The 12,318-nt window shown below is 42.8% G+C and overlaps 1 protein-coding gene and 2 non-coding genes across 7 annotated transcripts in view; 1 reads left to right on the top strand and 2 right to left on the bottom strand.

Annotated features, from left to right (window-relative positions):
- Positions 1-12,318, bottom strand: part of LOC123872033 (prominin-like protein) — a 64,742-nt gene that overhangs the window by 30,485 nt on the left and 21,939 nt on the right. For 4 of the 5 annotated variants that reach the window (XR_006797401.1, XM_045916151.1, XM_045916148.1 and 1 more), the window contains exons 2-7: positions 5,140-5,278; positions 4,148-4,273; positions 3,506-3,858; positions 2,992-3,113; positions 2,813-2,836; positions 2,426-2,579 (exon numbers count right to left, since the gene is read on the bottom strand). Coding sequence is in view for 4 of the 5 variants with exons in the window: in XM_045916151.1 (XP_045772107.1) it covers positions 2,426-2,579; positions 2,813-2,836; positions 2,992-3,113; positions 3,506-3,858; positions 4,148-4,273; positions 5,140-5,278 (918 nt within the window). In the remaining variant the exon portion in view is untranslated. The remainder of the gene's footprint in view (positions 1-2,425; positions 2,580-2,812; positions 2,837-2,991; positions 3,114-3,505; positions 3,859-4,147; positions 4,274-5,139; positions 5,279-12,318) is intronic. The other variant, XM_045916150.1, reaches the window with a different exon arrangement.
- Trnap-agg lies at positions 8,691-8,762 on the top strand. Its single transcript has one exon. It is a non-coding gene; the product is annotated as a tRNA-Pro (tRNA).
- On the bottom strand, positions 10,414-10,485 carry Trnae-uuc. Its single transcript has one exon. It is a non-coding gene; the product is annotated as a tRNA-Glu (tRNA).

Genomic DNA, 12,318 nt, shown 5'->3' on the forward strand with positions numbered 1-12,318 from the left:
CGCTTAAAAACCATAGAATGAGTTTCAGAAAAGTAAAAAAGAACTGTAACAGAAATGATTGGATTCTCAAGTCTGAAATTATGTTATAACTTCAGCTTCTATTAAGATTTTAGAAGTGGGAATTGGGATAGGATACGCAATTTTATTTCGAAAATTAGTGAGACTGAGAAACTGAGAACCCTACAAAGTTAATAAAACAAGTACCTATGAATAGCTATTTCAGATTAATGACGTGTATAAGGGAAGTTACTGTAAAAAGAAAGCAAGGTACGTTTTCGGGTTGAATGTTTTCGTTCTGGAAATTATTTTAACCTGCAGAACAAACCCCTTGGAGATCCTAGTTGACAGTGAATTATTAAAAGATAATTGTGTAAGAGGATCCATCGCAAACCACGTCAGAGTTAGTGGTATCTACACTAACGTTAGCGCTAGCACTTATGAGTGATAAAACGATTTTAATTCACTAGTAACAAATTGGTAAAGTGCATTAAGCTCGAGAAATGGGTACTGCATGAATTGAGTGAAGCACAACAAACCAACAAACACGCTTTGGGTGCTGCGTTACATTACTCAATCGTCACAATAATGAGGGAATTTTGCATCGTATTGTTACTTGTAATGTAAAACGGATCTGCAAGTACGTCAATCTGAAACGCTCATCACAGTGGTTGAACCCAGCAGAACCCGGCCAAATCCTGTCCCAAGCGAAAGTTGACTCAGAGAAAGTTATTTTTGAGTGTTTGGTGAACCAGTACTGACATCATACACTACAGCTTCCTAAGATCTAGCCAGACGATTACGACAGATAGCTATTGTCAACAATTGCAAACCTCGATAGAAAAGCTAGCTGTTAAACAACTGAGACTGGTCAATAATTGCTCTCAATGCTTCTTCAGGATAACGCTACACCTCATATATCACGACAGACGATCGCTAAATAAAGGAGTTGTGATTGGAAACACCTTTTTCGGAACATAGACAATTTCTGACAAGGAAAAAAAATCAATTTCGATTCAGTTCAAAGGTTCTATTGCCTCCAAAGATTTTATTAATTCTCGCTTCCACAATTTTTCAGCAATGGAATCAATGAATTACCTATAAAATGGCGATAGTGCATAGATAATGAATTATACATACTTCGATTGATTAAATATATACCTAATTTCATTAAAAATAAGTTTTTTTGCCATATAATACGCTTTTTTCATAGATAAGAACCTCATATTATAACTACAAACAAATATAGGTAGTTATTTAATAAAGTTTATACTGATAAAACAAAAAAAATGTTGCATTTCTTTGAAAAATCAATAAGTGCTGGATCCGCGCTGGATCCAGCTGGATTTGCTTCAATCCAGCAAAAATCCAGCTGGATTGATAATGCCGCTGGATTGCAATCCCTAGTGCTGGTCGACCGTGCGCTTGATGCCTGAGAACACTTGGAGGCCGGCCGACACCTCGGCCCGCATTGCGCCGTCCACCAGCTGCGTCACGTTGTTGAGAAAGTCCAATACATGTGGAATCATTGAATCAGTAGATGCTGACCTGTGGCAGTGATAGCATCCCGCACTCGCGGTATGTGCTGGTCGACCGTGCGCTTGATGCCTGAGAACACTTGGAGGCCGGCCGACACCTCGGCCCGCATTGCGCCGTCCACCAGCTGCGTCACGTTGTTGAGAAAGTCCAATACATGTGGAATCATTGAATCAGTAGATGCTGACCTGTGGCAGTGATAGCATCCCGCACTCGCGGTATGTGCTGGTCGACCGTGCGCTTGATGCCTGAGAACACTTGGAGGCCGGCCGACACCTCGGCCCGCATTGCGCCGTCCACCAGCTGCGTCACGTTGTTGAGAAAGTCCAATACATGTGGAATCATTGAATCAGTAGATGCTGACCTGTGGCAGTGATAGCATCCCGCACTCGCGGTATGTGCTGGTCGACCGTGCGCTTGATGCCTGAGAACACTTGGAGGCCGGCCGACACCTCGGCCCGCATTGCGCCGTCCACCAGCTGCGTCACGTTGTTGAGAAAGTCCAATACATGTGGAATCATTGAATCAGTAGATGCTGACCTGTGGCAGTGATAGCATCCCGCACTCGCGGTATGTGCTGGTCGACCGTGCGCTTGATGCCTGAGAACACTTGGAGGCCGGCCGACACCTCGGCCCGCATTGCGCCGTCCACCAGCTGCGTCACGTTGTTGAGAAAGTCCAATACATGTGGAATCATTGAATCAGTAGATGCTGACCTGTGGCAGTGATAGCATCCCGCACTCGCGGTATGTGCTGGTCGACCGTGCGCTTGATGCCTGAGAACACTTGGAGGCCGGCCGACACCTCGGCCCGCATTGCGCCGTCCACCAGCTGCGTCACGTTGTTGAGAAAGTCCAATACATGTGGAATCATTGAATCAGTAGATGCTGACCTGTGGCAGTGATAGCATCCCGCACTCGCGGTATGTGCTGGTCGACCGTGCGCTTGATGCCTGAGAACACTTGGAGGCCGGCCGACACCTCGGCCCGCATTGCGCCGTCCACCAGCTGCGTCACGTTGTTGAGCAGCTCCGAGACATCCGGGATCTGCAACAACATAACTAAAGAAGCACCCGCCCAGGACTGGAGTGAGCTTTGGTGGCTGGAATGACTTCAGTGAGGAAGGACACTAAGGATTCTAAGCACTAAGTCTATTGATCGTTATCGCTAATGCTGCGACTTAATTCATTCAAAACATAGAAGAATATCGCGCGAACATTTTTCAACACCAAATAGGACAACAAATAAGACAACTCTGTAGCAATCAAGGCATAACTTACCGTTGGGAAATATTTGTCAAGCATCTATTCCATGGCAGCATGAAAATACAAACATGTGATGGTTTAATAAAATTATTAGTCAAAACATTATGCGATCCCAAAGAAAATAGGAAGTTAAAAAGTGATCAAACAACAAAATGAAACTTGGTTAGGTAGATGAGGTGGAAAGGTGATGTTACCTTGTCATACTGTATGTCTGTGTCGAGCTGCCCGATCTTGTACTTCTCCTGCAGCTGCACGCACTGCGGCTCCTGGCAGCGCGCCAGCGTGCGCAGCAGCTGCGTCTTCACCTGCCGCAGGCCTGCCCACAACAACCACACAGGGTTACATATTATTAGGATAGCAGACTTTCTTAGAAAAATCTTTTCTATAAATGTTTGCTAAGAAACCATTCTAAGGAAAACATCTTCAGAAATTATTAGTCTTTTTTATTTAAAAAAAAATCTGATTCCAGGCCTAACAGCAAATCTTTACGGAAAGCAGCTGAAAACGTAGACAAGAGCCGACAGGCAGGATATTATTGTTCCTCGTCTGCACAAACCCTTATAATTTGTTCTAGCGCTTCTGCTTGGGGCCTTTTAACTCAAATACACAAAGTCACAAAGTAAGGATAAGTATGCCCGAGGGGTGGACGTCGATATAATTCAAATAAAGCGCTCGTACAAGTAACTGCCTCAACACTACAATACTGACCAGTGTTGAGCTCATCGGCCTTAGTCCTCAAGTCCACCGTAGCGCGCTGCACCTCCCGCAGCTCGGCCGGCACGCGCTCCAGCTGCTCCACCATGTGGCTGAGCTTCTGCACGGACGTGGCGCTCGTGAACTCGTCCAGCTGCCGCAGCACGAACTGGCCGCTGGAGGTGAGCGTGGCGTTGAGCTGCGCCTCCAGCTCGCGGTAGTTGTCGACGAGCAGGTGGCGAGCGTGCGCCTGCGTGCTGTTGAGGAAGGTGCAGGCGTCCTTGATGCCGGCGCGCAGCGAGTCGGGCGTGGCGGCGGAACCGCTCTCCATCTGCGAGTCGGTGGCGAACGCGCACACCACGCCGAACCTGCAATTGAGATTGGACATTAGTCCTTATGTGTATTTTGTTTTGTTTCTGATATTAATAGGATAGAAAATTAAAATATGGTCAGACCTCAGTTAAACACTTCCTCGTACCTGTGTGAATGTGTCAGAATAGCTGATTTCATACATAACCTTTGAATACAAAAGGCATGACCAAACCAATTCGTTTCGCGAAGATCGTAGGTCTGACCTTTGACGGGGCTTTTCTGATCTAATTAAGGTCAAGCTGCACAGATATCTAATCTAGAACTCTTTTAGAATGTAATACTCACAGGAACAGCGTGAGGAGTGCGATGAAGAGAATCGCGAGGATGCCCTTCAGGCAGGCGTCGTACTTGCGGTCGAACGGCCTCCGCCGCCGCCCCACGCGGCACCATTGGCAGCAGCACCAGAACAACCTGGAACACAACAACTTTATTGGTTACTACAGTTCAAGCTTTGGATATGAATGCATGTCTATATGCCTGCGTGTCGGACTATGGCCTAAGCCCTTCTCATTCTGAGAGGATACCTGTGCTCAGTAGTGGGCCGGCAATGGATTATTCATTATGATGATCATTGTTTATACGAATGGCTAAGTTTTACCACCATTTTGACTACTAAGATCAGCACGAATCGAATCTCTTGGCCACTCAAGCCTGGTAACATGGCAGCCTCATTGAACTCCTGCACGGCTAGCATGGGCGCACAAATGATTCTTTACACGATGTGATGTCATCGTCGCATTATGTCCAGCCTACATTCGTTGGCGCGCATTAATTACGCAAAAATAGAGCTTGTCAGCTAGCGCCTAGCGGGGCAGTTCGTAAGCCCGTAGCGAGCCTGCATTTATGTCACTTGCGCGACCAACTCCATAGCTGTAGGTTTTAGATAGACCAACAAAATATAGAAGTAACGTTTGAGGGTTCAAGAGGAGTTCATTCATAGTGCGCTGCAAACAAAACAGTTCGGTCCTCATTTGAATATTAAACAATTACTAATACCTCTTCTTGTGGTTTGGCAGATTTCTGTAAAAACTATAGTTTTAACCAGGGCGCAAATATTTAAATATGCAAATCTTTCTATGGTTTTCAAATGAGAACCACACTACCCGTACGCTTTTATGGTGACCGCCAGGGTAACCTCTTAACCTTCAGGTCAGAACAGATTTATTTGGTTCTAGCATATGTTTCCTGCAAATACATCTATTGCAATTTCAAGTATGGTTTCCTGACTCCCACAGGTCCTAACCTGTTTGTTACACAACAAGTTGCGGTACACTCACCCCGCCAACGGCAGTATGGCGACGAGCAGCGCCACGATGACGATGACGGCGGTGGGGCCCGCGTAGTGCGCCAGCAGCGTGCGCCACTCCTCGCGCGGAGACGCGAACTCCACGTGCCCGTCCGACACCGACACCATGCCTGCGGACAACCAACACCACGTGTCACCACCACTAACATCGTAGCCACAACTTTAGGATAACAACTAGGTACGAGTCCTAGGACTAGTGTTCTCTACTTAGAATCGTAGGAGAGAGAACTAAAGTCCTAGCAGTAATTAAATAGAAATGAGGAGATCCGTAGGAGAACCAGAGTAACCGACATAGCTCAACGGTTAGCGAAGCTGTAGTGGCAATGGCACATAGTTCAAAAAACCGATAGACGTTGAGGTCCTATAATGACCCAGAATGAAGATACAGTAAGAGACAACGACATCCAGCTATTCGAGTTCTCATTTCGCCGGAACAATGTGGTTAGGACGATATCAATGTCACATTAGCATTATAGCACCTATACCGATCTACCTATTGCTGTTTGTAAAATACTAATAATGTGATCATTTATTTTGAAATTAACGAATACATCCACTGCATGACATCGGCACTATAATTATGCTCTACAATCGAACGCTCGATGAACTGGAATTTGTCCGAACTGTACATTTTTAGTGAGCAATTCGAGAGAGAGTTTACAAGATCGAAAAATAAAAGTGTGTCAGCGCGATGTGTTTCTAAAGGACCCACTTTTCTGCACGAATAAATTACTTAAATATTATAACAACCTATTATTCGGAAAGTGAGTTTTACGTAGATTATAGAATATTCAGAACAATTGGCGCTTATTAGTCATTTTTGCTAGTAAATTATTTTACGACATACGATAGCTTACCCATAACTACTAACATGTAACTGGAGTCTAGGCTAACATTTTCGACTTTTAATATTCCGTTCCCGAAGCTGAGAAAGTTATTACAAGTAACTAAACGATCTCTGCCTGAAGGGAGCTAACGGGACCCTATTACTAAGCCTCCGCTGTCCTGTCTATCTATCTATCTATCTGTTTGTCTGTCCGTCCGTCCGTCCGTCTATATTTTTCCGCTATACAACATTTTATTATTATGTTATATCTTGTACGGGAGCCTCGTCTGTGAGACCGACACGTACTTGGCCGGTTTATATTTCCTTTGTGCCTAACGGAGAAATGGAAATGTGGAGTACATTAGAATACCTCAGAAACAACTTACACTAACAAGTTATGCATATTTATTTGCTTAATTAATTTTCATGATCATAACCGGAGACGGTGACTGGTTTGGTAAGCGAATTGAGACCCCGTGGCCTTGTTTCTGCTTCGATGCTTGTCATAGAATTTGTATTTATTAACATTACAATACATAATATGTGTGCCACTTTTCTGTTTGGTTATGGGTAGCTGCCTACTCTGAACCGGCTTTTAAATAGAACTCCGTAGTTTGGTCCACACCTCTTATTGGTATTTATGGTAAAGAACTAAATTTTTATAGACATATTTCTAGCTATCTATGTATACCATACAAAGGCTCAAGTCTCTTTAGACATTTGCATTTTGCGACAAGGAATCCAATACACATTAGTTTCTACGATAAATCTCGGAAAGGAAGGGCAAGAGAGAGACCATATTTTGTTTGTTTTTTTTAATAAATATTTGCCATGTTATAATCACAACTAATATTTCCTTTTCTCCTCCAACTAAGCGTAATTAGACACGACAATAGTGCAACGGGCGGGGGCTGAACAGCTGACCTTTCAGAATTCATTCCGCTTCTTTTACCGATGAACTATTGGGGCTTTTTTTAACCCCCGACCCAAAAAGAGGGGTGTTATAAGTTTGACGTGTGTATCTGTGTATCTGTGTGTCTGTGTATCTGTGTATCTGTGTATCTGTGTATCTGTGTATCTGTGTATCTGTGTATCTGTCTGTGGCATCGTAGCGCCTAAACGAATGAACCGATTTTAATTTAGTTTTTTTTGTTTGAAAGGTGGCTTGATCGAGAGTGTTCTTAGCTATAATCCAAAAAAATTGGTTCAGCCATTTAAAAGTTATCAGCTCTTTTCTAGTTTTCTTGTAAAAAAGAAGGTTAACTAACCGTTAGGTTCATAATATTATGTCAATTGACAAATGTCAAGCTGTCGAGATGGACGTTGCCTGGATACATAATTATTTATTTGAAAATGATGTTTTGGAAAACTCAGATACTTTGGATAGCTATAATCCTAGAAAATTGGTTCAGCCGTTTGAAAGTTAGCAGCTCTTTTCTAGTTACGGTAACCTTCAATTGTCGGGGGTGTTATAAATTTTTAATTTACACTTGTTAATCTAATATTTTTAAGGAGCTTTTATAAGTGGGGGCTTTTTAAAGGACAAGGCTTAGTTAATAATAATCAAAACTGAAAGTTATCAGTAATTACTACATTAGATAAAAAATCATTTCAAGATTATGACCAAACGTCAGCTCGAGGGAGCAACAAGTATCACTATCAAGTAAGCAACCCTATAAAAGTCAACTGCCACTAAACAGTGGTACATTGCATCAGGGTTAATGAGCAGTTAGTTATTGAATAGGACGAGTTATCGCCGGCCCAAGATTTCAATTGCCTTTCATTACGCCTGCTCCAAACGACAGCCCCTCGAGCGGTTCAAATTGAGCCCTTAACTAAAGGGGTATAGAGTCTACAATGTGACGGAGCTGGTAATGGGCCAGCGATAGCCCGTTTGAGCCAATAAAGTGACCGTCTCCAGCGGACGTTACGATAGTTTGCCTTTACACATCGTTATTGGCTTTTTAATTAAAACGACGCAACGCTAGAACCTTCGCATCGAGTTACCTACGTAGGTACTTTACCTTTTACACGATTGCGAAGCCCAAAGGAGGGTTATGTGTTTGTCCTGTATGTATCTCGGACGTAACTACTCAACGGCTCAACCGATTTTGATAAATGATGTGCCATTAGATTCGTGTTGATGGTGCGAATGGTACATACTTTTTTTTCGCGTTCACGTTGTTTCGAAAAAAACTTATTCCATCATTTATGCATGTTACAAATGTTTTAATTATGGCTATTAAATTTTTTAGCACTTATTAAATTCAAGGTAGGTTTTTCGCAATACGCATAATAGTTTTAAATTACCGTACATTAGGTATATTATTATTCATTTTCTTGGTGATTAACAATCCCAAGGCCGAACAAACGGTGAATTGATACCATACAAGCAGTGCATTACAACGTGCAAAGTGGAATAACACTTAGCGGCTGAGCAGACCCTGACGCTAGCTGGAATAAACGCTCAGTTTCAGAAATATTAATCTATCTACTTACTTACCTACTTTCTTTATTGAAAATTAATTACTGCCGGGACAAGATCGGGATAGAAAACGTAGCACAACTTTTCTGTTTGGCAAAAGACAGGAAATTAATGACGAGATGACGGCCGACCTCCAATAGTGATTAGTGGAGAGGTGCAAGAAGAATGGTGGCAATGAAGCAAATCCATAATTTCGTCAAAAATACCAACCGGCTCGTTGGTCTAGGGGTATGATTTTCGCTTAGGGTGCGAGAGGTCCCGGGTTCAAATCCCGGACGAGCCCAAACGTTTTGGATGAACTTTTTTTACTTTGAACTTTTTGGCATCCATTATTATAATAGCTAAGTACCTATTGTAATGAAAACAATAGACTTACAAAATAAAATACTCCGCTCTTGCAAGAGACGACAGACTTTGCTGTCAGTTTTGCCGACTGCTGAGTGCTGTGACTGAGGGATAACCTATACACAATACGTGGATGATTCCCTGCTCCATCAACCACTCATCATCATCAAGACACGTGTGTTGTGTTGTGTCTTGTGTAACGCTGAACGCATGTGAATAGCGTGCAGACCGCAGATGTATGCGCGGCGGTTGAGCGGAGCGCGACGGCCAAGGCCTGGCCTCGTGCGCTCCTTGCCATAACGATCACACCACGCATCACATAATCACACCTTACGATTCATAAGTAATACCGCATTAGCGATTCCCGCGACTCTACGTAAGATTCTCTTTCCACTATATTGTTTCTTATAATTATTACAATATGATAATACTTTATACTTACATTTCTTAAGATACTTATTAGAAAGCTCAGTCAAAATTAGCGGGCAATGGAGACAGCTATGCTTGGAGTTTCTCTACGTGATCAAATTAGAAATGAAATTTAGCTTCCGCTAGTCCTACAATGAGCGCCTTCTTAGAAGCATCCTTTGGAAGCATCGAACTTCTACGGACAACTAGGAACGTTGAAGCATCTGTCACCGACTATAATTATTTAACCGAGATAACTTTTTAGTAAGTATTATAATAATAAGCGTACCACCTGAACGTAGCCTGGCCCTGAATCGTTTACAAAATGTTGTCATTGTTTGTTAGCTCTTCTTCTTCTGAAAACTAAAATAACGGATTTGGTGCCAAACCAGAGATGTAAGATCAAACATAAGTTCCTAACTAGAAAGTTTCTAATCTTGTCCTAGGTCAACGACCATTAAATCTATCATACAGGTAAGAAGAAAGAAGTTAGATAGATACTCGTATATCGATATCTTAGATACGAGTGAAACACGACTTTTTACTCTACGTTTACTACTGAACAAGCAACAGAAGTGAATCGAGCACCAAATGGAAACATCTCGGCTTATCGAATCACCGCGAAGGCATATCCGGCACTAATCGATCGCCTGAGCAAGACACGACAAATCGGAGCAAGGTGAGCTGAACCGGGGCAGCTATTAACGTGATTAGCTGCTCATCCATCACTCCACACGAACGCTCAGCTCAGGTTAATTGCTCACTCCAATCATATAGATTGCCTCTTTTAGGGTTCCGTACTCAAATTACTAAGCCTCTACTGTCCGTCCGTTCATCTGTCAGCGGGCTGTATCTCCATGAACAGTAATAGGTAGAGACTTGAAATTTTCAGTGTGTAGGTGGGTATTTCTATTGCTGCTATAATAACAAATAATAGAAATTTCAAAAAGCTACCATGCAAATTAAAAAAGTTTAAAAACATAGTGTTACATGTACTGATATTGTACGATAATACGGAACTCTTCGTGTGCGAGTACGACTCGCACTTGCCCAGTTTTTTGTAGATTGCCTTTGAAGTTTAATTGTTGTATTTATTCTCAGTAGTGTAGAGCACTTGTAAAGACTATATCGATTAGCAAAGTATGATTAAAAGTGCATTAAAAAATTGAAAAAAATAAATATTCCCGTACCGGGAATCGAACCCGAGCCTCCTGGGTGAAAGCCAGGTATCCTAGCCACTAGACCATACGGGAGATATCACTTATACTAAAGTTTCCTTAACCTTTATAGTTAAAGTCACAAAAATCAAAATAATAACAGCTGTAAGGTGATAAAACATTTTTATAGCTTTATCAGTAATTTTCATTGATAAGATCATTTATATATATATTATTTATATATAACATAACAAGATAAGATAAACAGATGTTCTTTTTTTTCACGCGAGCAAGCCAAATAGCTCACAACATTACAATTTACAAAATAAGTTATGACGCATTGGAAATTATAATTTTATTGCTCGTTAGGTACATGTTATTATCCTCAATATAAAATATTGGTCTGAACTGTGTGCGAGGTAGGTACGATGACTTCATTTTTACTGCTTTTCCTCAAAAAGGATGTCTGAATAATTCATACGCTCATGTCGTGGACAAAGTGAGCACGTCGCCGCTGACTAGACACTTGGAAGACAGTTTTAATGTCAATGTATAAATAAGTCGGCGAGAGGATGTCGGCACTCTGCATCGCTGGCATGCTGTCGCTGCATGCGCGGCGGCGGAGGCGTGCGGAGCGGAGGGTGAGTGGAGGAGTGGAGTGGGCGGGGGATTAGCGAGCAGCAGCCCTTTCCTCTCTACATACGTGACCAACTTCCACGTCCAACTTTGCTCCAACCACCGTAAACAATTACATCCTCACCATCCGGATGGTTCGTGTACTACATCCACCCATTGTGCCTGATCGTTTTTCCACGCACATGCAAACTGAGGAACCAACTCCTATCAGCGGTGTTTCCACTAGATCTCCATATGGGGTTGGCGGATCAACAAGTTCAAAAAAAATCGGCAGCGAAGTGGCCGATTCTTTGGTGCTGCAAATGTTAATGGGTGGCGGTAATCACTTTTCATCAGGCGACCCACCTGCTCGTTTGCTTGATATTTTTACTTAAAAAAACCTACTCATACTTACTTAGTAAAGAATAGGAATAGGAACTTCAGAAACTCTAAGATTTTACTAATTGGAGTAAGTTAGCACCAACGCAATGTTCCTAATCCCTCCAAAACTGTAATAACGCTGTGCTTTACCGCGAGCAACCACTAATCATCCGCGCCAGATAATACGGGACGCGGCCATACAATATACGCTCCAACTGTTACGTATCTTAAAGCCAATGTATAAAGTAAAGCTGCTGCTGTATACAGATCGCAGCAACAGCGCTAATTTGTCACTAGTTTGGAATAATACGTAGTTTTCTTACGCACGACAATTCAAATTCAGATTGATATACGCGGATCGTATCCCGAGCTCGAACACCCACGCTACAGACAATAGCCATCGTGTCAGCGTGTCATTGCCGATGTAATGTGTTGGAGCGGAAGTCGGTGGCGTGTGTGCAGACAGGTCGAAGCGGTGCAACAGTACGCGGATCGATAGCCGCCTCCCGCCGATCCTGTCTCGCGCCAGGACGCCCGCCCGCCGGGCCTAAGGCTGACTCCACATTTCTAGCATTTTCCCGCCATTTTGCCAATTATTGCCATCAATTGGTCTCAGAATGCCTCCAATTCACACAAGCATACGCTAATCGAGGTAGGGTAGACCACCGGGACCGCAGTAGGTAAAACACGCAATCCATAGCCCCGAGAGAGGTCGTGGTTATGGAGAGCGATCTTTTGATGACAGGACAGAACAAATGAGAAGAATATCTGAAAGATTTTATTTTTATTCCTATTTCAAGGCTTAAAGACATATTATAATGTAAATAACGGGTACAAGTCATGATTAATATTTATTACACGATTTTGAACTGTTGATATTTCGACGAGTTAGGTGACCACAACTTATGAAACTGGGTCGAAATACATATTGTT

This window comes from Maniola jurtina, chromosome 14 (genome assembly GCF_905333055.1).
Source record: "Maniola jurtina chromosome 14, ilManJurt1.1, whole genome shotgun sequence".
NCBI classification, from domain to species: domain Eukaryota; kingdom Metazoa; phylum Arthropoda; class Insecta; order Lepidoptera; family Nymphalidae; genus Maniola; species Maniola jurtina.